Source organism: Hordeum vulgare, chromosome 6H (genome assembly GCF_904849725.1).
Source record: "Hordeum vulgare subsp. vulgare chromosome 6H, MorexV3_pseudomolecules_assembly, whole genome shotgun sequence".
NCBI classification, from domain to species: Eukaryota; Viridiplantae; Streptophyta; class Magnoliopsida; order Poales; family Poaceae; genus Hordeum; species Hordeum vulgare.
The window spans coordinates 21,871,021-21,898,185 of record NC_058523.1 but is presented as its reverse complement, the minus strand read 5'-3'; the positions used below and the strand labels follow the sequence as shown (position 1 = coordinate 21,898,185).

The following is a 27,165-nucleotide window of genomic DNA, read 5'->3' as shown; positions in this document are numbered from 1 at the left end:
ATTATCATGAATATACTTTGAAAAGCTCAATCTTTTTGTTTGGAAATGTGTGAAAAGGTTAAATATCGTGAACATTTATCAGGTGTCCTTCCTAAATCATTATGAGACATATTGTTCTAAGAAATCACCTCTTGTCTTTTTTTAAATAAGAGAAGACAAAGGTTTTCTAAAATTGTCTCTCCTCCACCTCATCATGTATCTTATATGACATTCTTAAAATAACATCATTGTATATGCGAAAAAACAGGACTCTCAGCTCGTGGGACGATCAAATTCCTATGCCACGTCACCGATCCGCGCCCTGTCTCTCCCGGATCAACATCTTAGCCGTCCAATCACCTATGGATCCAACGGCAGACTCCACCCTCTTCCCTTGTTAAATCCCCTTTCCATTCCTCCCCACTCTCACCACCAGCAGCCGCCGCAGCCGCCGCTCCTCGTCCATCTCCATCTCAGTCAGCTCCAAGGGAGGAAGCCGTCAACCATGTCCGGCCGCGGCAAGGGAGGGAAGGGCCTCGGCAAGGGCGGCGCCAAGCGCCACCGGAAGGTCCTCCGCGACAACATCCAGGGCATCACCAAGCCGGCCATCCGCCGTCTGGCCCGGCGTGGCGGCGTGAAGCGCATCTCGGGGCTCATCTACGAGGAGACCCGCGGCGTGCTCAAGATCTTCCTGGAGAACGTCATCCGCGACGCCGTCACCTACACCGAGCACGCCCGCCGCAAGACCGTCACCGCCATGGACGTCGTCTACGCCCTCAAGCGCCAGGGACGCACCCTCTACGGATTCGGCGGCTGACCTGCGCCCGCCGCTGCTCCATCGAGCCGACTCTGCTTGCTGCTGCTGCTGTTCTTGTGCTATGGTTTCGTTTCTGAATTCTGAGTGCGCGCGTTGTTTGTTCCGTCGGTCTGTGTAGTTAGCGGCAAGGCGATGGATGCGAATGCAGTCAGTTCGTCAGAGTGCGTGTGTTGTAGCCAGTTCCTCAATGCAAGGTGATGAACATGAATGCAATGGGATTGTTGGTTCTCTCTATCTGAATCTGCTCACCACCAGCTTCTTATGGCACTTTAATATTTCTCAGCAAAGAAAGTTAATTCCTGTAATTATCGTTTGGATCTTCATACCATGCAGTGTGCAGAGATTGAAATAGGTAGGGGATTCCAGCCCCATTCGTTCTGTTTTTTATTTCGTGTTACCACAAATTTAGCTCCTCTGCAGCCGTATATCAATCTTGGACAGCTTCCGCTGACCTTCTTTACCACAAGGGCTTGCTCAGGTTCAGGGGAAGGCGTCCAACTGTCTCCATCTGAGGAGGTGCTGCTGTTCAGATCCTACAAGTTTTACTATCTCTGATGCTTGCCTTTGATGCATCATGGATTCATGATTCTGTTTCGTAATATTTTCAGTACTGCTTTTGGCGTTAGAACGCTGTAGTTGGTGCCTCTGATCATGGGCTTCCTGATGAAAATGGAGCCGGGAGTGTTCCTCCTGTTAATCTTATTTTTGTTGTTTATGCAGAAACGTTCTCTGAAATTAAGTGTGTGTTTTCATGTTCTAAATCTCTATGGATGGCTCAGTTTTAATTCAGTACAAATGGTTCTAGAACTGCCCATTGGTCAACAGAAAAGCTGGCTAATTTATACTAACGTGAGGAAAACAAATCACAATCATCTTGAGCTACTTTGTCATCTGTAATTTTGCTACTAAGACATGTTTTGCTCCTCTCTTATACTCCGTATGTGGTAGTTTAGTTGGAGGGCAATATGGACATTTAACCCAGATGACTCGTAATGTCGCGGATGACGTATAGTGCTTCACTCCAGTATTTCCCAGCAAATCAAATTCCAAGACAAGTGTCCTCCTGAATACCTATTTCTGCCATGACATTCAGTTTTCTGGAATAAAACGGCGCTTTGTGTCTTGCTGTTAGTAGCTGAAAAAAACACCTTGGATCTTAAACTGAGGAGACAAGCACATGCTGCTTATTGTTTCTTTTTCGTAGAGACACCATATGAAGCTGCTTGTGTTGATGTAGAAAGAAAAACTGAATGCGGCTGATACAATAGTGCTCATGTGGATATGGGATGACATGATAGAGAAGTGGAAGTTTTTTTATGTGTAAGAGACGTAAAGCGCCCCCGTTTAGTAGCAAGGGACAACGACTTCACCTACTGTCAAGATCAACGGCGGAAGCACTGCCAAGTGCTGGAAAAGTCGTCTCTTGCACACAGTTACATGTATTTTTAAAAGGAATCTCTAGTGTTATACTAGTTATTGTCTTCTCTTTTAGTTCTTAACTTGTATTTGTAAGAAGGTGACATGTGAGGACTAAACTACCACAAGTTGATAGCATAAATGTGCTCATGTTTGAAGTAGGTGTGTCATGAGTGAGAGTGAGATTAACATTGATAGAAGATAAATTGTTCCAGCAACCATATTTCACACAACTAACCCTTTATATACCACTAGAGATTCAGTGCATCCACTACACCAGTTGTCATTTCAACATATTTTTCCACTGCCCAACTATCCACAGAAAAAATGGAAGGAAAAAACAATTTGTATATGACCACAGTCCACAAATCAAGTGTGTTGTGTCCATTCTTTAGAGTCATTACAGTTCAACACCTCCACCACCAACTATTAGCAAAACAACCGGAAATGTCGGTAAGGTTATAGCTTGAGATTAGGAGACGTCAGGAACGGAACACTCAGTATGCAACAAAAAGCTGGCACTCCATAGTGCAAAGGCCTGAGAAGATACCATGCCGACTCCATCGATTCTTCCTATTGCAAATGGTGGCTACTTCTTCAAGATTGATGAAGAAAAGAACTACGTTCAGATTCGCTCTCAATTCGTGCATGGCAATTTGGGCTCTTATATGACATTTAAGCACTAAGGAAGATATCAACATTTGACCCGAATCTCCAAGGGCATTTAAGCACCAAGAACACTTTCCCTCATGCGTGGCTATCTAATACCTAAATCACGACCGAAAGAGGGTTAAGTTTTTTTTAATGTTTGTTGGCTCTTAAACTCAAAAACTCTTCTCTCATACATGTGCGGTATTTTACACACTTGATTTTTCGTCAGCCTTGTTATATTGGTTGCTGATTTCTTTTGTTTGTTAACTTGTATTTGTAAGAAGGTGACGTGTGAAGACCGGACTATCGCAGGTTCACAGCGTAAAGGCACTCATGTTTAGAGTGGTTGCGTGTGTGACACTGAGAGAAGATAAATGGTTTCAGCAGTTTACACCTTTCACAACTAAACATTCATATACCACTAGCGATCTAGTGCATCCACTACATGCACCAGGAGTCATTTCAACATTTTTTCTATTACACCAACCGTCAGAAAAAAAATCCATTATGACCACCGATCAAGTGTGTTGACTTCATTCTTCATAGGCATTGCGATTCAACAGATTCATCACCAATTATTAGTTTCATAGTAGGGGGCATTGCGAATGGAACACTCGGGAACTTCATGATGATGATGCAAAGGACTGCCTGAGAATATACTATGCTGCCTACGACCTCCATACATGCCTGACAAAATTCTTCCAGATATATTTTTGTTATAACAAAGAGATGTTCAAAATTGTGTTGTAAGAGTACCGACGATTTGGTGTTAGACTGTGACACAAGTTGCCTCTGTGCACTAGCAGAGCAAGCACACACAACCAAGCATGGCTAAGAGAATTATCACAGGTGATGCCCATCAACTGATTATCACTTCTTAAGCACATCATGTGAAAATCTTGTTCTTGTGCGACACTCGCTTGCCTTCTGCACTTTACTCAAACTGAATAATCTATAACTGAAGCACAAAAAGAAAAGTTTAACAGATTTTGGTAGAAGATAATTAAACCTCAAAATACATAGATTGAATAGCAACGGAAGCACCCACCAAATAGAGTTTCACGCGAGAGTTCACCCTTGCATATTTTGTTTGCATATCTCTTATGAAGAAACTGACGACTGTTGCGAGCGATAGCCAGGACAAAAGTCTCCTCCATAGTAATCTAGTATGAACTCCTTGCAAGAAACTCCCTCTAGAGCACATCTTTTACGCTATGGAGCTATAACTGTATACATTTTTCATTTCAAAACAATTTTTCCTGCAGAACTACAAGCCAAACATTTGAATAAAATTGTTAGTGGGGATACAATAGCAAACATAGTGCTAAAAATTGACACAGCCAAGATATAATTGTAGTTCTGGATTATCAAATTCATGACAGCCAGAGAAGAGATCGCCAGGTGTGCCCGACTTAAATGAGCAGGGGCATACTGAACGGTGTGATCAATAAGAAGGCACTGTCTTAAGCAGGGTTTTGAATTTCGGTCGTAAAAATGAAATTTCAGCCGAATTTCGGCCATCTCGGCCTCCGGCGAGAAATATCTATCGGCCGAAAAGAATGATTTTTTGTCAAATTTCAGTCAAACACTGGTCAATTTTTGGTCAAATTTCAACCGAAATTTTTGTAAATGACTGAAATTCGGCCATCTCGGCCTGAGCCCGAGACAGCAGCTTCGCAATTATACAGCACGTGAGCATCTGAAGGTCATTCATGTTCAGCAGACTCATTGGCACCATTTACAGCAAACATAGTGCTGAAAATTGACACGCCAAGACATTCGCTGAAGCTGAAACCCAGGCAGTTTTGGAAACGTTTTCAGCGAGAAATCTATCCAGTGGATAAACTATTTGATCTGATGCACCATACTGTCATTTATCAAGCAATTATTCAGACGTATCTAAAAACAACGAAATGTATGACTTCCTTCTGCTGGGCTTGAGGATGGTAACCAAAAACTAACCTAACAGTTGATGAAACATGTCAATTACGCTGCAGGTTATAGTCAGGAAAAATATGACATGATTTTACTTTTAGTGGTTCATTCAGGAGAGGAAAATGGGGTCTTCCAAAGATTGGATGACATAACTAGACAGGCATACAGATTAGCAAGGGCCTTGCTTGCCAAGTTGCCAGGCACATGCAGCGACTCGTAGCTTTGCTGAATACTACTCCTAGTATAAAGTATGCAAGACACACTGGGAAGGAATTAAGCAGGAGAATCTCAGGCCCTCTCTCCCCTGATGCGCCTTGCGAGCTGGATGTCCTTGGGCATGATGGTGACGCGCTTGGCGTGGATGGCGCAGAGGTTGGTGTCCTCGAAGAGGCCGACGAGGTAGGCCTCGGCGGCCTCCTGGAGGGCGGAGACGGCGGAGCTCTGGAAGCGGAGGTCGGTCTTGAAGTCCTGCGCGATCTCCCGCACGAGGCGCTGGAAGGGCAGCTTGCGGATGAGCAGCTCCGTGCTCTTCTGGTACTTGCGGATCTCCCGGAGCGCCACGGTGCCGGGGCGGAAGCGGTGCGGCTTCTTGACGCCGCCCGTGGCCGGGGCCGACTTGCGCGCCGCCTTGGTCGCCAGCTGCTTCCTCGGCGCCTTGCCGCCGGTCGACTTCCTCGCCGTCTGCTTTCGTGCGGGCCATGTGATCCGTGCCGTGAGGGTTTCTGCGTTCCCATTGGCTGGCTGGCTGGCACAGGCGTGACTCTAGCATTCGGACTCTCTTCCTGTTCGTGTCTGAACTTGAGTTGCTCATGTGATCACGTCCTCTTGCGAAATATCTTCATGCTTGGTAAAAAAAAAAATTATCATTGTATTTCTGCCCTCACTGCCTCTCGTGTTGTATGCTGCTAGCATCGGACAATGCTACGTTTACGAAAAATATTTACAGATTTACCTTCACGGACATCGGGGGTCCATGGTTTAATCACACAGCAAGACGATAATTGCTTGCACAAATAGAACAACAATACCCACATAAAAGCCAGGTCGAGAGGCCATCAGAGTTCTTGTCAGGATGCAGTTAATCAAGAAGAGGCAGGAGGCCAACCATAATTACATATAATACATATTTAAGTAGTTAAATTAACGATCTAGAATTACGCGCATGTCCTATATACCTGGACGGAGGGAGTACTTGACACCTGCAGGCTATAACGGATTAATGTCGTGTTTTCTTAAGTCTCTGCATGTATTCATATTTATCTCATGCGTAGGTTCACAAAGCTATTAGAGCGTTGGGGCAAAGGACCTATACATAATGTGGAACAACTTCTGATGAAGTAAGAGATCTCCAACACCTTGTCCATACATATTGTGAAACAATGGTTCACAATTAAGGCCTCGCATCTCTGTTGAATAATTATGGCGGCGCATATATTGATAGAAGTATTCGGATAAACTCGATGACATTCTTCGTCTCTACGCAGACTGTTTTGGTCAGGCGGTGAATAGAGAGAAGAGTTCCATCTTCTTCACTCCAAATATGGACCAGCCCCTCATGGGGTTGCTGAAGATTTCCCTTGGGATTGAAGTGGAAGCGTTCTCATAACGTTATTTGGGGCTTCCTACTGCAATTGGAAGGATATCTAGTGGGACTTTTAGCCATCTTGGTGAAAGGGTGTCTGGTAAGATCTTGGGCTCGTCAAAAAGAAACCTTGCTTGTGCCGTCCGAGAAGTCATTTTGAAATCTATTGCCCAAGCAATTCCTGGTAGATCCCGTGGATCTTAGGCTAGATGTGTTTGGTATGATGTCGTAGATTATTACCTTGTGATGAACTCGATGAGCTCCCTTCGGCGACCGTCGTGAGGTGGTGACCATGGTGGGGAAGGAGAGAGAGATGTGGTAGCGGCGGTGATGGACTTCCCATCGCTTCAGTGCATCCCTCTAGATCGGATTAGGGTTTGAGAGTGGGGAACCAGTGGCGGCAGCGAACCTCGTAACCCGTGCCATGGTCCTCACCTCCTCTATATATAGCACTGTGCGACAGGGGCCCACCATCCTTGCTTGGGCTGGACGCCCCCGATCAGGGCGTGAGTCAAGGTCCAATGGGCCATTGGGCCCATTGGGAAAGAGATCAATCTAACATTCTCCCCCTTGATCTCATCATATACTTTTAACTTTACCCGTTTCGTAACAGATCAATACATAGGGCATGTTTCATCGTCACGGCTCAATTGCCGATGGAATCAGACAGCCACAATGTACCTTTCTATTTTGAGACAGATTCTTTAACCTTGGGCCCTTTATTGTCCGGAAATATTAGACTATACCATAAAACCCATGTCGACTGTGTGTTCTCCGAACACACTGGGCGGTAAGCCTTTTATAAGCAGATCTGCAAACACTTGTTTGTTGCTTTTATATTTCAAGCATTTTTCCATAACTCCGGACTTTCTCCTCCACAACATGTAACTCTTTGTCAGTGTGTTTGGCATCAACACTTGACTCGTTGTGACAGGAGCGAAAGAACTTAAATGGTTATCGTTGTTGTCAACCATCATCAACTCCGGGTATAGGTAGCCTTAACCATTTTGCCTATCCCTCAGCATCACATCAAGCTATAACATATCATTGCAACACATTGATGACAATAGTTTCACTCATTTGGAGATTTTCCACACAAAAGTCCGAGTATGAAAGTTAGCGACAATTGTGGATTTCGCTATACATTTCACAAGTCCTCCTTTGTACTCACAATGTTTTGAGAGCACTTATTTCTTTCAGCATGAGGCCTATATCTTTGAATCCATTCCATTGAATTATCTATGGACTGGACATTGCCAATACAACTCGGATATATACATGAACTTTGTCCGGGTAATATCTTGAGCTTCCAACAACTGAAGCATATGGTACCATATTCGTTTACGATCTTTTCTTATTAACTTTTGAAACACCATAGTTTCCAATTCCATTACCCTTGACTATAAGAACAGGCGTAGGTTTTCTCGTATGCATACTTTAGAGATCTTTCTTAGCATGTCCATGCGACATTCCTAATACCCCCTTTTATTCTTTTGAACTCTGAGGACAAGAAATTCTTCTCTCCTCCTGCACTAGAATTGACATCACCACTAGCAAGTAGGACGTCAACCACATGCACAAGAATAGGGAAACGAATTTCCCATTCTATAACTTTGCATGAATGCAATTGTCCTCTTATTTTCTTTGCACAAAATCTTTCGATTTATTTCATGTTTTACACCTTTACATATGTCCTTTGGAGTCATATTTTCCTTGTAGACCCTTCATAAAGTCTATGTTAGTGAAATTCAAATGGTGGAATTTCACTAACATAGACTTTATAGTAATCACAAGTATCTGATTTTCACATTCCTAGAGACCGTCAAAATCTCTGGTACTTTCACTCCTTTCATATGGGGTTGTCGTTGCTCTATCATTGCCAAGAGGCAAATTAATTCTTTAGTCATCCATTTCCGAAAAGGCAATAGGTTTTACAGAGACCTGTATCACAAGATCCCTTGTAGAGCTAACAACAAGTGTTTTATAGGTCATACAACATGCTCCCCTAGATTACTCCATCTTCACTAAAGAAATGGCGTATCTTTAAACCTTCTTCTTTATGACACTTTAAGCACCATTGTTGTATTCCTTAGTCTGCTTTCGAAACTATAAAAGATCCGAAAATGCAACTGTTTCTTTTCTTTAGGGGTATCATAATGACGATATTCTAATGACTGTCGTACTCCCCTTGACAATCACATTCTTCATTAATGGATCACTTTAGATGCATAATGTGCATCACATCATCTAAAGTACAGAGAAGTAATGTGCATCACATCATCTAAAGTACAGAGGAGTCATGAAATACACTATAATGTATTTCATGTCTCTTTCTCCCCCTCGAAATGTGGCAAGAACTTTTCTGCCACAATTTCGAAACCCATTCATAGCTCTTGTGAAATGAGGAAACTTCGATTATCTAGCTCATTCATCTTATCACTTCATGTAAAACGAAGTTATAAGTTAACTAGTATGGGAGTACTTTTTCCTCATTTCATTTCAGAAACTCAACAGAGTTCTTTATAGTTGTCGCTTTTGCAAATCACACTTGCATATCATTCTTGTCCTTAGGTTCGTCTGTTACTTTTATCCTTTCTGGATTTAGTGATTGCATAATGACCGTTACACATAAGGTGTACGGTTGATACTAGGAAAGCTTAATAGCTACTCCATACTTTTCTCCCATAGTGGAACACATTAACCGCACATGAGTCATCATAACTTTCTCCTGTCATACAGGATAAGGCCTTTGCCAAAATTTCTCCCGCCATACACGGATTGTTGACATAATACAATGTCAACTTTACCCGGTTACGCAGGCATTCTTCCCAGACTTTTCCCGCCATGCTGGTAATTCCCTGTAAGGGACATAAACGCCGTAATTGGCTCTTTTGATTGCATCAAATTCAGAAATAAATCTAAATCATCTTTGAGACACATGTTTGATCCGACCGTTGTTCAAATTAAACATGCATGTTGCTTGTTTCATTTCAATCATATTGATTGAAAAAGGAGACTTCATCATAGAGAGTACATGAAAGACATTCGCCAACCAAGACTTTCAATGATCTATCTCTTTTCTTTTCTTGAATTAAGAGTTCTTTTCTTGTGAAGCCATTCTTTAGAGAGAATTTATTCCCTCAAGTTATGACCTTTCTTTTCCATCTTTCGGGTCACTAGTACCCAAAAACATTCGCTTTCATGAGTGAAAGCTTGAATAACTTTTAGTCTGAGAAAACTTAGCCAATAAACAACGGTAATGAGCATAAAAATAACCCTATGTTGGACTGATTAAAATCATGCACATTAAACCTTTTAAAACTTTCTGGAATATTCTAAATCACCGTGATGGCAGAATTAGAATAAAACATCATCCTTTTGCATTAATTCCATATCATCGTTGGGCAGAAATGGAAATAATGCATATAACTCATAAACAATGTGATGATAGTATTTCTATTGAACAACTTTGCTAAGAAATAATAATCATCATCATTAACCATATGCATTTCTTTATGTGTGCTCTGAAAATTGATCACTTTGATACAAAATTTATCAGAGATTTAAGCTTTGAACATAAGATGACTCATACAAATATAGTATTGTTATCATCAACGTTGGTCAAAAAACAACAATACCATATCTTAACTTTAAAAACAAACATCATTCTATTGTCATAGCGGAAACTGTTTGAATCTTATTTCACCCACGGGAAAAAATCATTGCTAAGAACAATTCTTCCAATTAAATTTTCCCGTTGGTTCCAATTTAATTGGAGGATTAAATCTTTTTTACTTTGCAGCGAAGAAACGTGAATATGAAAATTCATACACCTTTACAGAAAATTATTCTGTTAAAAGTAAAAATTCATGAACTTTATTTTCCTTTTATAAAATCCATGAACTTTTCTGTTTCTGAAAATATTTCTTTTATTTTCAGAACCTTTTATTTTTCTTTGCAGAAAAAACATGTTACTATTACAGAAAAATATTCTGTCATAATTAAAAAAAATCATGAACTTTATATATAACCTTTTTATAAAATTCATGAACTTTTCTTTTTCTGAAAATCTTCTTTTATTTTCAGAACCATTTATTTCTCTTTTCAGAAAAATCAACATTGCTTTTACCGAAACTTCGAACATTTTTTCTTTGCTATTTTCTAAACATATTTTCGTAGGAAAAATGCATAGAAAATCTATTTTAAATCTGTCTAAATAGGCAGAAATAAGAAACCTCCTTAAAATTAAGAAAGTTGCGAGGGCCTCTCTGCCTGGGCCGGCCTGAGTCGGCCTTCGGCCTCGGCCCATCTTGCTCGCGCCGGCCTGTGGCCTTGTCACAACCAAGGTCGGCCCTCTAGCGCGCTGCTGGCCTGGCAGGCCCAACCGCCAGCCACGGCCCGAGTGGCCCATTGCGGCGCTAGGGGTTCGCCCTGGGGCGATCCCAGCCGCCCATCGTGATCGAGCGGTACACCGCGCTCCTCGGTGAGCCGAAAAGGGTAGCCAGCCGAGTGGGGGAGGAAACCCTAATCATTCTCCCCCCAGCGCCGCAACTCTCCCTTCCCTCTCCTTTCTCGCGTGACAGCAGCCGTCGACGCTCTTCTAGCGCGGTGGCGTTCTGCCCCGTGTGAGAGCCCCGCGGCGGCGGCCTGTGGCGTGCCGCTCACCCTCTCCCTCTGCGGTGGCCTGGCCACTACGCCGGCCGCCAGCGACGGCCACGCAACCACGCGCCGCGCGAGCTGTCCTGTCCTTTCCCTCGAGCGCACCTCGTGTTTCCCGCAGCCCCTCGCGTGACAGGGCCGGACAGCAGCCGCCGGCAGTGGCGGCCGAGGGGCCCCGCGCCGTGCGCTGCCTGCCCTGCCGAGGAGGAGGCTACCCTCTTGTTTCTTCCTCTTGGCGCCGGCCGGATCTGGCCTTCGGCCTTCTTGCTTCCTGTGGCCGCTGGCCGTGGTGGCCTAAAGCCCCACGCCGCGTGCTGCCTTGCGGGTGGTCGTGCCCCTTTCCTTTCTCCAATCACAGCGGCGGCCCCCTTCACTCCTCTTGCCGGTGCGCGCCCTCTCCCGAGGAGAGTGCGCCGTCGTCAAGAGGTGTGTTGGGGTGCCAACTACCCTGCCGAAAAGGTGCTAACATGTCCGAGGCCCGAAAGCAGCTCCGTTGCCACCCCCCTCGCTGGTGGCGCGTCCGCCTTGTCGTGGGCGCGTCGCCGTCGAGGGATTTGGTGATGGAGTCCTTAGACCCTCGTGGGGTACTTTTGATTTTCTTTGCATGTTAGCCTCTTCTGTTTGCCTTTTCCGGATCCGATCCGTTTCCGTTCTTTACTTTTCTTTTGGATCTAATCAGATCCATATTTTGCCTCCGAGGAGGTAGGTTCTTCTTCCCCACACCTCGGCTTGCCGATGCGTGTGGGGATCAAGAAGAACAGGCGCGGCCTTGCGGCGGCGCTTCTTTACCGAAGATGACTCCGGTGAAACTTTTCTCTTCTTTGAACCTTGCCCTTCTCGGGTTCATATCGGGGATGGGGAAATCTTTTCTTGTACATGTTTCAACCGAAACTCATCTAAAGCCTCGTGGCTCTGATACCATTGATAGTGTCGTGGGTATAAGCCTGACAGTAGATGTGTAGGGTACGAAAAGGATGGGCAGAGTCCCAGCTACGACGAGGTTGTATGAGTTCAGGCCCCTCTACGGTGGAGGTAATAGCCCTACGTCTCAGTGCTCTAGGAGCTTAGTGGAATATGGAATACAATGATTTGCTAACCCCTGCACCAGCGGGGGAGGGTGGCTTATATAGAGTGTGCTGCCCTCCACAACGGTTCCGGTACAGGGGTGGAGTAGTGGCGATTGAATGCGTACGTTACAGGTAACGTACGTCCTAAATGCTAATAAATGCACCGGGAAACGTACGACCGTTTCCCTCCAGGGGGGTTACGATGTTCCGAGTGGCATCCAGTCGGTTAGTTGGATGTTCTCCGAATGCTAGTCTCCGACTAGATGGTCGAGGACCTGTTACCGAATGGACGATGGGGTCTCCTTAATTCAGTCGGAATTGACTAAGGGCCTTGTCCCTTATGAGGGGTAGTCCTTGGGTAGGACTTACAGGGCATGCCTATGACCCTACCCTAGGACTATAACCCCATCATTAGTCCCCGAATGGATTGGGGTTGGAACGACGAAGCGATGCTTGAAGTTTGGATCCGACTGGAACGGATGTGACTTTGGTGTTGCTTGCCTCGATCCATTTTATCTTCTCTGACCAACGATCCGAGTGGAAATCTTTGTGGAACTAAATGTCGGAAACCGAGTGCTTCCAGGGTATCTCTTGACGTGACTAGTCAACTGACAGCGGCGGATTTTCCGGGATCCTCAAATTTCGGTTTCCGCGCGCTCAGCGGGGATGACGCCAGCGCACTCGAGTAGCGTCTGACGCCTCGATTCTCGCGCCTTCAACTTCTCCACTGATATCACGGCGGTCGGTCGGGGGATAAGGTTTCGGGGCCACCTGCCAGCGACCCAGTCGGAACCTTACTTAAATCCCAGCGGCAAGGGTTTTTCATTACGCCCGCCGGATCTTTTGCATTTGCTTCGTCCTCCTCGCCGCCTCGAGCACACCTAACCTCTCCACTCCTCCTTCCCCTCCGCGGATTCGCAGCTTCCGCCATGACCAAGGGTCAGACTAGCAAGATGGAGGCGAGGAAGAAGAAGGGGAAGGCGGCAGCTCCTGCTCAGCGGCGGCAGCGGCCGTTGCCGGCGGGGTGGATCCAAGGCGACTTCCTCCCCTCCACGGTGACGGAGGGGGATCTGCTGCAGCTGGTGGAGGACGGGATGATCGTGCACAAGTCTTGGAGGCTGCCGGCGGAGAATGAGGTCGAGCTGGCGCCCCGGGAGGGGGAGCGCGTCCTACTGCTCAGCCATGTCTATCGAGGTTTCTCTCCGCCTCCGCATCCTTTCTTCAAGGGCATTATGAACCACTTCGGGGCACAGCTTCACCACTTTCCCCCGAATGCTATTGCCCATCTCTCTGCTTTCATAGTTATGTGCGAGTGCTTCATCGGCTGCCCTCCCCATTGGGGGTTGTTCAAACATATATTCTCTGCTAGATCTCAAACTATCAAACGACTCAGCCAGTCGGATGATAAAACGCATCTTCTCCAACTCTGCGGAGGCTTAGGTTTCCAGAAAAAGAGTCGGAGTAGTTATCCTGCTCTTCAGCTGAGTGAGTCGGTTAGGAACTGGCAGTCGACGTGGTTCTACTGCCAAGACGTTGCCTGCCCGAATGCCTCGACAGGGTTGCCTCCTTTTAGCTTAGATCGTCCCGCTCCACCTAAGCAGCTCGCGCTCACGAAGGCGGAGAAGATCGACATCCAGCCCCTGGTCGACGCACTCGTAGACGTCGTCAGAAGGGGAGTCACCGGCATGGATTTGCTGGAGACTTTCCTTGGTTGGCGCATACAACCACTGCAGGCTCGCGACCACGCCATGTGGCACTACGCGGGGCCCGAAGACTCCACTCGGACCAACGTCTTGAGCGTGACCGAGGAGAAGGTGGCGTCGTGGGTGCTCCAGATCACAGGCGCCTGTGAGAACCCCAGAGGGTCTCGGCGAGTGAGGGCTTTCAGCGCGGACAATCCTCCTCCGAACCAGGTGAGTACCATTTGTCGAGTGCACGTATCTGTTTTAGTTTTATTGCTTTCTTGAATCTCTGCCTGTCGTTTGATGTCGCCGACTGTATTTCACGCAGAAGTGGACCAACTGGTTTTCTCCTGTCTCGAACGGGAACCCGGACGAGGAGGAGGAAGAAGGCAGCCAGGAGGGCAGTGTGGAGAGCGGCGAGTATGTCTCCGACAGTGGGGAGACGGAGGAGGAGTCTGGTGAAGAAGAGGAGGATGACGAAGAGCAGGACTCGCCGCCTCCGCTGCCAGAGCACCGGACCAAGCGCCGACATGAACCTGCGGTTCCCTCGGCCCCTCCGGCATCCTCGAGTGCTCCGCCTGCTGCTCCCATGGTTCCGAGTGCTCGGAGCACCAAGAGGGCCAGGGACGTTGCTGTCGAGTCCATGGGTCAGCCTTCCAAGGTGGCCAAACCGAGTGGGTCTAAACCTCGGAAGGCTTTGCCGCGGATAAGGGTTGTCGTGCCCGTCACCTCGACGTAAGTGTACTGTTCCTCTAACTTCCTCTGATATCCGATTGGACTGCTGTTTTATTGGTCGAATGAATTTCACTCGAGATGGTTGCCACCTCTGCTACCTCTCCGGCGCGCCAGGAGAATGATCCCATGGACGCGGACAACGTCGTCTCGTCCCAGCCAGGTGCGTTGTAGCGATTCGGAGAGTTTTATATTATCGCATCGCGGATTCTGTCTTTGGTCTTGCCCCTTTCTTTTTCTGAGATCCCGCGCCGTTCGGTCTGGCAGGGGCGATTTATGTGGATGAGGGTGACCAGGGGAGACCTGAGCAAGCTGCGAAGCCTGTCCTTGAGGCTACCCCGCCAGTTACTTCTCTCGCCGCGGTCGTGCCGCCGACTGAGGCGATGCCGCCGACTAAGGAGGCGCTGATGGCTGCTGAACCGACTGGAACGGGCCTTGGGATGCCCAAGGAGCCTCCAACGATGCCAGGCTTGTCAAATGTCGAGTTCAACATCGAACACCTCCCGGAGGATCAGGTGGGAGCGGTCAAGGGAGCCATGGTGCAGGCAGAGCTGATGGCGGGAGAAGCCAAGAAGGCGTACGACTCCATCGCCTCTTTGTACCAGCGCAGCTTGGAGCTGCGGGACGATATCCGAGTAAGTAGTCTAGTAAGTATTTGCTTTTCTCTTGTTTCTCTTGTAACCCAGTGGGTGTGCTCGGATACCGTATGATGTTTGCAATGGGTTCACTCTGAGTGAACCCAGTGGGTGTAGTCTCCGAGACTTCTGTCGAGTGCTTGCACCGGCAGTTGTCTTTATGCATATTGTCTCTGACTTAGTCATATTCGTAAATAATATGGTCGACTGCTAACAGTTGGGGAACTCGGAGTGCACCTACTGTAAGAGTCTCCGAGAGTAACTTTACTCAGGTCGGGTGGTATTAGCCTTGTAGGCGTAAGTGTTTCATGAATCTCAATAGGGCAGACCTGTTTGAGTTGCATGCCAGTGAGGTCACTCTCAGTGAACCCACTGGGTGTAGTCCCCGAGGCCGCTGTCGACTGCTTGCGTCGGCAGGGGTCTGAAGAACTTAGACTTGGTGTTGTTGGATTTGTCTGATCGTCTCTTGGCGCTGACTGGCAGAAAACTTGCGAGATGGGGACAACATATGAGACCCTCAGGGCAGAAAAGGTGCAATTTGCTGGTGAGCTGGATGCGGCACTGATTGCAATGGCTGGAATGAAGGAAGTGCTGGCAGAACGAGAGAAGTCGTTGGAGCAGGCTTGTGAAGTGAACAAAGCGCTGACTGCTGAAGTTGAGAAGATGGGGAAGCAAAGGTCCACGCTGATGGGACAAATGGATGTGCTAAACAAACGGCGTATAGCACAGGAGAAATACGTCAGTGACTGGGCTCGGCAGATGATGACGCGTCTGGGTGGTAAGTCCTATTTTTCCGAGTGCTTGTGGTACGTGCGTTACACTCGACGCTGATTGTTTGCTTGCCCTGTGTTTGCAGATTTTTGCGTGGACGCTGAAGCTGAAGCAGCTGACGTGGAGCGGTCGATTCGTGAGAACATTTCACTCGGTGAGGACGCCAATCGAGACCTGCTCGCAGCGCACATTCGCGTGGGCAAAGTTGGTCCTTTAATCGGTCGACTGAGAGAAATCGTCGGCCGGATCGACAAGGAGCTTTGGCCGGAAGATGAATCGCGGCAGGAGATGGAAAACTTGATGAGTCGACTGGAGGAGGTCCCCAACTGAGTGCAGTCATGGAAGAAATTTGCGGCTCGCTGTGGTGCAGATGTTGCTCTGTCCTTGGTCCGAGTGCATTGCAAGGAGGTGCGCGAGGAGAAGCTGAAAGCGTTGAAGGTCGCCAACACGAAGAAACTTCGATTCGAAGACTTCATGGAAACCTTCCTTGAAAGTGCTACCCGCATCGCCGACGGAATCGACCTGGACACCTTCGTGGAGCCCTCCAGTCCTGGCGCTAATCCAGACGACGCGTAAGAAAACTTTATCCTCGGTATGCCGAGTGTTGATTTGTAAGAAACTTTGGCCACTGCTGTTGGCCGTCACATTCTTGTTTCGGTGTGGGTAAGCTTGATCCACACCGAGCCACTATCTTTGGTTGAACTTTGAATCGAATCTTTTGCTCTTCTGTTGCAATTTTGACTCGAGTTTTTGTTTGGCGTTTCTTGGTGAAGCCAAAGGCAAACATTCGGAACATGTCAGTTGTCTTGACATCTGCATGAGCCTCATTGAGGGTCTGTGGAATTTTCGATTGGATCTGTATTATCACCGAGTGGGTCGGTAGGATCGCCGAGTGGATCGGTAGGACGTACTCGGAGGTCAAAGAGTACTTGGGCGATCCGGGATCGCAGCTAGGTTGTCGAGTGCGACTATCAGGTCGCACTCGGGGCGAGTTGGTACTGATGTAGTTGTCAGTTGTTTTGACATCCACATGAACCTCAATGAGGGTCTGCAACTCATGTAGTTGTCAGTTGTTTTGACATCCACATGAGCCTCAATGAGGGTCTGCAACTCATGTAGTTGTCAGTTGTTTTGGCATCCACATGAGCCTCAATGAGGGTCTGCAACTCATGTAGTTGTCAGTTGTTTTGACATCCACATGAGCCTCAATGAGGGTCTGCAACTCATGTAGTTGTCAGTTGTTTTGACATCCACATGAGCCTCAATGAGGGTCTGTTGAGTTCCCGAGTGTACCTGTAGGATACAGTCGAAGGCATGTGGGTGTTTAGGCGATTCTGCATCGCAGCTAAGTCTCCGAGTGTGGCGTTAAGTGCACACTCGAAGAAGGTTGATACTTAGGCAATTCGTGATCGCATCTAAGTCCCCGAGTGTGACGTTAAGTGCACACTCGAAGAAAGTTGATACTTAGGCAATTCGTGATCGCAGCTAAGTCCCCGAGTGTGACGTTAAGTGCACACTCGGAGTAAGTTAATACTTAGGCGATTCTGGATCGCAGCTAAGCCCCCGAGTGTGACGTTAAGTGCACACTCAGAGAAAGTTAATACTTAGGCGATTCTGGATCGCAGCTAAGCCCCCGAGTGTGACGTTAAGTGCACACTCGGAGAAAGTTAATACTTAGGCGATTCTGGATCGCAGCTAAGCCCCCGAGTGTGACGTTAAGTGCACACTCGGAGAAAGTTAATACTTAGGCGATTCTGGATCGCAGCTAAGTCCCCGAGTGTGACGTTAAGTGCACACTCGGAGAAAGTTAATACTTAGGCGATTCTGGATCACAGCTAAGCCCCCGAGTGTGACGTTAAGTGCACACTCGGAGAAAGTTAATACTTAGGCGATTCTGGATCGCAGCTAAGCCCCCGAGTGTGATGTTAAGTGCACACTCGGAGAAAGTTAATACTTAGGCGATTCTGGATCGCAGCTAAGTCCCCGAGTGTGACGTTAAGTGCACACTCGGAGAAAGTTAATACTTAGGCGATTCTGGATCGCGGCTAAGTCCCCGAGTGTGACGTTAAGTGCACACTCGGAGAAAGTTAATACTTAGGCGATTCCGGATCGTAGCTAAGTCCCCGAGCGTGACGTTAAGTGCACACTCGGAGAAAGTTAATACTTAGGCGATTCTGGATCGCAGCTAAGTTTTTTTTTGAGACCGGAGTCTGCGACCGCGGAAGAACTTTGAACCTGAAAAAAACTCAGTCTGCTTTATATTATTTCACCAATACTTGTTCTTTTCATTGCTTCAGTCGATGGTCACGTGTAGAAGCGCTTCAGGAGATCTCCGTTCCATGCTCGCGGCTCGTCTGTCTCCCTGTCGACGTTGTAGAGTCTGTATGCTCCATTGTTCAGCACCTTGGAGATGATGAAGGGTCCTTCCCAGGCAGGAGCCAACTTGTGAGGTCTTTGCTGATCCACTCGGAGCACCAGGTCGCCTGCTTGAAACGTACGACTCCTGACGTGTCGCGCGTGAAAACGCCGCAGATCTTGTTGATAAATGGTTGAGCGAGTCAGTGCCATCTCGCGCTCCTCCTCTAGAAGGTCCACTCCGTCTTGCCTTGCTTGTTCTGCTTCGGCTTCAGAGAAGAGCTCGACTCGTGGAGCATTGTGAAGTAAGTCACTCGGAAGGACTGCTTCTGCTCCGTAGACGAGGAAGAACGGTGATCGCCCTGTAGATCTGTTCGGGGTTGTGCGAAGACCCCAAAGCACTGAAGGTAGCTCGGTGACCCATGCGCCAGCGGCATGTCCCACCTCTCGCAGGAGTCGGGGCTTCAAACCTTGCAGAATAAGTCCGTTCGCCCGCTCTGCTTGTCCATTGGACCGAGGATGCGCCACGGAAGCAAAATCCACTCGGATACCTTGGCTTGTACAGAAACCTTTGAATCTGTCCGAGTCAAAGTTTGTCCCGTTGTCCGTGATTATGCTGTGAGGTACACCGAATCTGGAGATGATGTCCCTGACAAACTTGACGGCTGTTGAGGCGTCGAGCTTCTTGATGGGCTTGGCTTCGATCCATTTCGTGAACTTGTCGACTGCCACCAACAGATGTGTGTATCCCCCTTGGCCTGTCCTAAATGGACCGACTGTATCTAATCCCCACACTACGAACGGCCAGACAAGAGGGATTGTCTTCAACGCAGATGTTGGCTTGTGGGACTTGTTGGAGTAGAACTGACAGCCCTCACATCGGTCGACCATATCTTTAGCCATCTCATTTGCCTGCAGCCAGAAGAAACCAGCCCTGAATGCCTTGGCGACGATTGCTCTCGAAGAGGCGTGATGACCGCAGGTTCCTGAGTGAATATCTTCCAGGATTAGCTGCCCCTCCTCTGGGGAGATGCATCGTTGAAGAACGCCTCAAACGCTTTCCTTGTACAATTGGCCATCAATGACAGTGAATGACTTCGACCTGCGGACTATCTGCCTGGCCTGGACTTCGTCTTCTGGTAGTTCCTGCCTCAGGATATATGCAATGATCGGCACAGTCCAGTCGGGGATGACACCAAGAATCTCCATGAACAGATCAACCACAGCAGGTACATCGACTTCAGTCGGATCTGTTGAACTCTTTGGTTGTACTGGTTCCTCTATAAAAGGATCTTCTTTGACTGAGGGAAGGTGAAGGTGCTCGAGGCAGACGTCACTCGGGACTGGTCTCCGAGTGGATCCGAGTTTTGCCAACTCATCAGCTGCTTGGTTCTTCAGTCTCGGAACATGGTGAAGTTCTAGACCTTCAAACTTCTTCTCAAGCTTCCTCACTGCATTGCAGTATGTGGTCATGGGGGGGTTCCTGACGTCCCACTCTTTCATCACTTGATTGACCACCAAATCCGAATCGCCGTAGACCATCAGGCGACGGACGCCGAGTGAGATGGCCATGCGCAATCCGTAGAGGAGAGCTTCATACCCTGCCTCGTTGTTGGAGGAATCGAAGTGTATCTGTAGCACGTACTTGAGTTTGTCGCCCTTTGGCGATATGATCACAACGCCGGCGCCGGAGCCATTCAACATCTTGGACCCATCGAAGAACATTGTCCAATGGGTCGAGTAGATGTGGGTCGGTTGCTGTTGTTCTACCAATTCTGCTATGAAGTCAGCCAGAGCTTGAGACTTAATAGCTTTCTTGGCCTCGAACTTGATACCGCAGTACATCATCTCCATCGCCCACTTCGCCACTCGGCCTGACGCGTCTAGATTGTGGAGAATTTCCGACAACGGAGCATCAGAAACGACAGACACCGAGTGGTCTTGGAAATAATGGGCCACCTTCTTCGCAGTCATGTAGATCCCGTAGATAAGTTTTTGATAGTGGGGATACCTCTGCTTGGAAGGAGTCAGGACTTCGGAGACGTAGTACACTGGCCGCTGAACTTTGTATGCTTTGCCTTCTTCTTCTCGCTCGACTGTAAGAACAGTACTGACGACTTGATTTGTAGCCGCGATATACAGAAGAAGGGGCTCTTTACTGAGCGGAGCAGTAAGAACCGGCTGGGTGGAAAGTAGGACTTTGAGGTCGTCGAATGCGACTTGGGCTTCGTCTGTCCACTCGAAAGTATCTGATTTCTTCATGAGTCGGTACAGAGGAAGTGCTTTCTCACCAAGTCGACTGATGAACCTGCTCAAAGCCGCTAGGCAACCTGTGAGTCGTTGAACATCGTGTATTCTGACCGGCCTCTCCATTCGGACGATGGTCCCGATCTTTTCGGGGTTGACATCGATCCCTCGTTCGGAAACGAAGAAACCGAGTAACTTTCCGCTGGGAACACCGAATGAACATTTGGCGGGGTTGAGCTTGATATCGTACCTACGAAGGTTGGCGAATGTTTCTACCAAGTCAGTCAGCAGGTCGGAACCTTTGCGTGACTTGACTACGATATCATCCATATACGCCTCCACATTCCGACCGATCTGGTCGAGGAGACATTTTTGGATCATGCGCATAAAGGTAGCTCCTGCATTCTTCAAACCGAATGGCATAGTGATGTAGCAGAAGCACCCGAATGGGGTGATGAAGGTTGTTTTTAATTCATCGGGGCCATACAGACGGATCTGATGATAGCCCGAATAGGCATCAAGAAATGACAGACGCTCGCAACCCGCAGTCGAATCGACAATTTGATCTATGCGGGGGAGCGGAAAATGGTCTTTCGGGCAGACCTTATTGAGATGCTTGAAGTCGATGCACATTCGGAGCGACTTGTCCTTCTTGGGCACCATGACAACATTGGCGAGCCACTCGGAGTGGTGAACCTCGCGAATGAAGTTGGCTGCCAGCAGCTTGGCCACCTCTTCCCCGATTGCCTTCCTCTTGTGCGCGGCGGACCGGCGCAGGCGCTCTCGGACGGGCCGAGCGGTGGAATCCACGTGCAGTCGGTGCTCAGCCAACTCCCTGGGTACACCTGGCATGTCAGAGGGTTTCCATGCGAAGATGTCCGAGTTCTCACGGAGGAATTGGGTGAGCTCGGCTTCCTATTTAGGATCGAGGGTGGTGGAGATGTTCGTCGGGGCAGCTGTGGCGTTCCTCGGGTGGATGCTGACCTTCTTCGTTTCTCCCGCCGACTGGAATGCAGACTCTGAAGCTGGCTTCTTCGAGCGCATCAGGTCGGCGGGGTCGACTGTTTTCTTGTACTCGTCAAGCTCGAGGACGGCCATCTGCTGGTCGGCGATTCTTGATCCCTGCTGCAGACACTCTTCGGCCCGCTGCCGATTGCGTGTGATGGTGATCACACCCTTCGGGCCTGGCATCTTCAGCTTCAGGTATACGTAACATGGACGGGCCATGAAACGTGCATACGGTGGACGACCCAGAATTGCGTGATAAGCGCTCTGGAAGTCGAGCACTTCGAACGTCAGCTTTTCCTTGCGGAAGTTCTTGTCGGAGCCGAAAACGACGTCCAACGCGATCTGGCCGAGTGACTTGGCCTTCCGTCCAGGGACGACTCCATGGAACTGCATGCTGCTCTCGCTGAGTTTGGACATCGGGATGCCCATCCCCTTGAGTGTGTCGGCGTACATGATGTTCAAGCCGCTGCCGCCATCCATGAGGACTTTGCGCAGTTGGACTCCTTCCACCACCGGGTCGACGACCAGAGCGTGTCTCCCCGGGGTGGGTACATGTGCCGGATGATCCGACTGGTCGAAGGTGATCGCAGTCTGAGACCATTTGAGGAACTTGGGGTTGGTAGGGGTGGCCATGTTCACCTCTCTGTTCACCAGCTTCAGTCGACTCTTGCTCTCAACGTCAGCAAAAATCATCACGGTTGCATGGACTTGGGGGAACGGATCCTCCTTATCCTCCTCATCCTGTTCATGGTCCTTCTCACTCGGTTGCCCTTCGCTGAACCCCTGGATCAGGAGGCGACACTGTCGAGTGGTATGCTTCGCATATATGGGGTTGCCCTCTTCATCCATCTTCGTATGAACCGTACATGGCTGGTCCAGGATGGGGTTATTGAACCGCTTCTTCTTGGGGGTGAACTGAGCCTTCCCTTTGCCCTTGAACTTGGCATCGGTTACGGCTGCAGCTTCTGCTTGCGGAGCGGTCGGAGCTTTCTACTTCTGCTTCCGAGTGTTGCCCCATCTCCATCAGCGACTGTTTTGTGCTTGCCGCTTCGGATGCGGTCCTCTTCTTCGCCATTTGCATAGCGTGTTGCTATCTCCATCATCTTGCTCATGGAGATGTCGCCTGTTCGGCCGAACTTCAGGTACAGATCCCTGTACCGCACGCCTGCCTTGAAGGCGCAGACTGCTTGATGCTCGGTGACGTTCTCCACCGTGTGGTAGAGAGTTGTCCAACGCTGAATGAAGTCACGCAGGGGCTCATTCTGCTTCTGGACGCAGTGCTGGAGCTCCACGAGGCCAGCAGGGCGCTTGCACGTCCCTTCGAAGGTCCTGATGAACACTCGGGCCAGATCTGCCCAGCTGTAGATGCTTGAGGGGGCCAACTGATTCAGCCATGCCCGCGCCGAGCCGTCGAGCATCAGAGGGAGGTGCTTCATGGCGACATGGTCGTCTCCTCCTCCGATCTGGACTGCTACTCGGTAATCGTCCAACCACGTTTCTGGCTTGGACTCCCATGTAAACTTGCTAATTCCCGTCGCCAATCGGAAGTTGGGAGGGATGTCAGCCGAACGGATGGCTCGACTGAAACACTCGGGACCAGAAACGATGGTCCTGCTTCCACTCGGATGGTCAATAATGTGACCATCGCGGTGGGCTCGGCCCTTGTCGACCCTCCGCTGGGTGATATGCCCTCTTGCGTCGGGCCTTGGGTCGTAAGTGCCGCCGACTGAACGCCGATCATCATGATGTCGGGGCCCGTAGGGCCCACCCCGCGGAGGGGTGCGTGAACGGCGACGATCTTCGGGATTTATGGAACGACTGCCTCCTCTGTGTCGCTGATGAGAACCAGGGCTATGAACTGACCGATGCGTTGAACAGAACTATTGTAGATCACGTTGTGCGACTGGGAGACCGCCGAATTTTGCTGCTGCGCTGTGTGCAACAGGGCGCGGATTTGTTCGATTCCCGTGCCAGCCTCTGAATCAGTCGGCTGAAGGGAATCGGCTATCTTGGCAACCGCGGCCAAGTTGAGGAGAGGTGTGCGGAACAGCTCCACGTTGCTCCGTCGAGTGTGCCGACTGGCAGAACGGCGAGGCGGACAACGCGCGCCGGACGTTTCGCCGATCTCGTGCTCGTTCCGGCCAGCTTGACGGGGATCTTCATGGGAATTGGCCATGTGTACTTCTGCTGCAGGCCCGCGACCCGCGTACTCGGAAGGAAACTCAGTCGGAACCGAGCCCGAGCGCTGGGACGGCGGGGCAACCACAACTGACTCTAGAACCGCCACTTGTGAAGACGCGTTCTAGCGCGCCTGGGCGTGTTGCAGCCAACGCTGGAGCCGCGGACGGTGGGACCGCTTGTTGCGGCGCGTGATGGCGGTGTAGGTCGACACCAGAGCCGACTGTTGGAGAAGAAGAATGCCGCGGGCGCCGGCACGGAAGTGCGTAGCCCCGCGATGGGGAAGCGCCTCGACGTCGAGAGGAGCATCCCGAAGCCACGCCGAATCATAGACGATGAAGGAGAGAGCGCCGAAGAAGATCTGATGACCCATGCTCGAATCTCCACCGGACGACATGACGAAAAGAAGTAGTCGCAAACTCGCCGGAAGTCGCTTAGACGCCTGCCCCACGGTGGGCGCCAACTGTCGTGGGTATAAGCCTGACAGTAGATGTGTAGGGTACGAAAAGGATGGGCAGAGTCCCAGCTACGGCGAGGTTATATGAGTTCAGGCCCCTCTACGGTGGAGGTAATAGCCCTACGTCTCAGTGCTCTGGGAGCTTGTTGTCGAGTGGAATATGGAATACAATGATTTGCTAACCCCTGCACCAGCGGGGGAGGGTGGATTATATAGAGTGTGCTGCCCTCCACAACGGTTCCGGTACAGGGGTGGAGTAGTGGCGATTGAATGCGTACGTTACAGGTAACGTACGTCCTAAATGCTAATAAATGCACCGGGAAACGTACGACCGTTTCCCTCCAGGGGGGTTACGATGTTCCGAGTGGCATCCAGTCGGTTAGTTGGATGTTCTCCGAATGCTAGTCTTCGACTGGATGGTCGAGGACCTGTTACCGACTGGACGATGGGGTCTCCTTAATTCAGTCGGAACTGACTAAGGGCCTTGTCCCTTATGAGGGGTAGTCCTTGGATAGGACTTACAACGCAGGCCTATGACCCTACCCTAGGACTATAACCCCATCAGATAGATCCCGTGGATCTTAGGCTAGATGCGTTTGGTATGATGTCGTAGATTATTACCTGGTGATGAACTCGATGAGCTCCCTCCGACGACCGTCGTGAGGTGATGACCACGGTGGGAAAGGAGAGAGAGATGCGGTAGCGACGGTGATGGACTTCTCATCGCTTCAGTGCATCCTTCTAGATTGGATTAGGGTTTGAGAGTGGGGAACCAGTGACGGCGACGAACCTCGTAACCCGTGCCATGGTCCCCACCTCCTCTATATATAGCACTGCGCGACAGGGGGCCACCAGCCTTGCTTGGGCTGGACGCCCCCGATCTGGGCGTGAGTCAAGGTCCAATGGACCGTTGGGCCCATTGAGAAAGAGATCAATCTAACAATTCCAACCTACAACAGAAGTTGTTTTCTGTTGACAAAGAAAGTGTGCAAGAGCGTCACGTCGTCAATGGCAAAGTACTGGTGGGGCAGCTCCATTGATAAACGATTTATGCACTGGTTATCTTGGAAGAAGTTGACTGAGCCAAAAATCAAGGGGGCATGGATTTCCGTGACCCTCACTTATTCAACCTCGCCGTGTTGGGGAAGCAAGGATGGCGCCTCCTGACGCATCCTCACACATTATGTGCTCGGGTTCTCAAGGGGAACTACTACCCTCATACAGACTTTGTTCACGCCACGGTGCCAGCGAGGGCATCGAGCACTTGGCGGCGATCATGGCTGGGAAGAAAGCTTTGGGTGTTGGCCTCATTCATATAATTGTAGATGGCACATCTACATCTTCAGAGAGTTGAAGGACACTGATGGGAGTTATAGATCCTTTCATCGCTGAGCTTCTGGCCCTACGGGAGGGGTGATCTTTGCGCAGCTTCAGGGATTTTCACATGTGATAATAGAGAGTGGTAGCGAGGAGCTAATCACTCAATGGAATTCGCGCGACAACACTCGATCTATTGCAGCGCCTATCTTCAAAGAGTTGAAGGACACTATACCTAGCTTTGTTTCCTTTTTGATTCGACATGCTAACAGGGAGCTGAATGTACCCGTCCATCTATGTGCGCAACGTGCTTGTGCGCTCGATGGGACCGAGAGTTGGCTGGTTAGTAGCCCTGATTTTCTTCATAATTACCTGCGAGCAGACTGTAACCGCTTGTTATTAAGTTGAATAAAGTCTCGAACTCTATGAAAAAACAGCTTGTCTATATATTTATATAGATAGTGGTCTAAAAAGATTCTTTCATATACACGTCGAGTTTTATAGCAGAACGTTTATATAGAGAACATATATTCTTTCTTCTATATTTTGATATTATTTTGATAGAAATTTAATATAACAATAACCTATTTGACACTGATACACCAAAGGATCAACAGCAAAAATTACACATTCACGCACACATATTTAATAGGGACGACAAGGGAGTAAAAATCTCCAATCCACAAAGTAGCAGCAGACACGGGAGTAAAAATCCCCAAGCACCGAGCGGGCAAAGGCATCCATTGAGCAGCGGCGGCGGCGATGGCTTGATCCAGTGCGGTAGGATCCTCTCCTCTCATACCTCTCTCTCCTCGGAGACGTACCTAGGCTCGGGATGCTGTGGTGTGGCGCGATGACATCCTCCTCGTCTCTAGAGCAAGCAAGTTGGCAGGAGAGAGAGCGACGGAGTTGGCGGGAGGGAGGAATCGTGGCTTCGTTTGCGCTTTGGACGCCGCCTTCATGTCGTCTAGGCCTAGACATCGTCGAGATTAATTGAAAGGATGTGTATGTTTACATGCCTGGTTAGACAAGCTGTCGGACAACAGTTTTTGGACCTGATCGTCTAAAATGTGTATACACATCCGTTTAGACGTGTTGTTGCAGATGCTCTAATGCGGGAGAAGAAACTATAACCATGGAAACAACTGAGAACATTATGCTCATGCCGTGATGACTGCAAGGTAGTATGATTGTCATAACTAATGTAATGATAACCTTTTATTTGATAGCTGAATAACATTTTTGATGTATTATATAATTAGTACTCTATGCGTAGGCGAAAAATGACATTCTACGAAAAAATAGCGCTTAATCAAGTTATATACAATCATAACAGTAGAATCAACACTTAAACTTAAGTTACAACACACCTAAGGACATTTCTACCATCTTAACATGTTATTGCACGTTACAAACACAACTACAGAACCACTGCATCTCACCTTCAACATTTCAGCTATCAGCTACAACTGTTCTTTTCAGTGGAAGTTGTTGCAGTTGCAGCCGTGAAATTTGCAGCCGAAACAAAAGGGGACCCTTGGTGGTTTACCCCTGGGCATGAGGTGAATATTTTGGGAGGACGGAGAAGATGTTTTCGTGTCCACCTTGTAATTTTTTTATCAAATACTAGTCAAGAGCGGGTCGATCGAGCAGCTCCCGAGGCAACTCATCATGTGC

General features: G+C 48.9%; 2 protein-coding genes across 2 annotated transcripts; one reads left to right on the top strand and one right to left on the bottom strand.

Annotated features, from left to right (window-relative positions):
- The first annotated feature begins 399 nt into the window (after positions 1–399).
- LOC123403701 (histone H4) lies at positions 400–1,030 on the top strand. Its single transcript, XM_045097615.1, has one exon. It carries the CDS (start codon positions 485–487, stop codon positions 794–796), a length of 312 nt encoding a protein of 103 aa, XP_044953550.1. The 5' UTR covers positions 400–484; the 3' UTR covers positions 797–1,030.
- A 4,056-nt stretch (positions 1,031–5,086) lies between these two features.
- Positions 5,087–5,762, bottom strand: LOC123404948 (histone H3.2-like). Its single transcript, XM_045098847.1, has 2 exons — positions 5,751–5,762; positions 5,087–5,560 (listed from the first exon to the last, which is right to left on the bottom strand). Exons 1-2 carry the CDS (start codon positions 5,760–5,762, stop codon positions 5,087–5,089), a joined length of 486 nt encoding a protein of 161 aa, XP_044954782.1.
- Between the last annotated feature and the right edge of the window lie 21,403 nt (positions 5,763–27,165).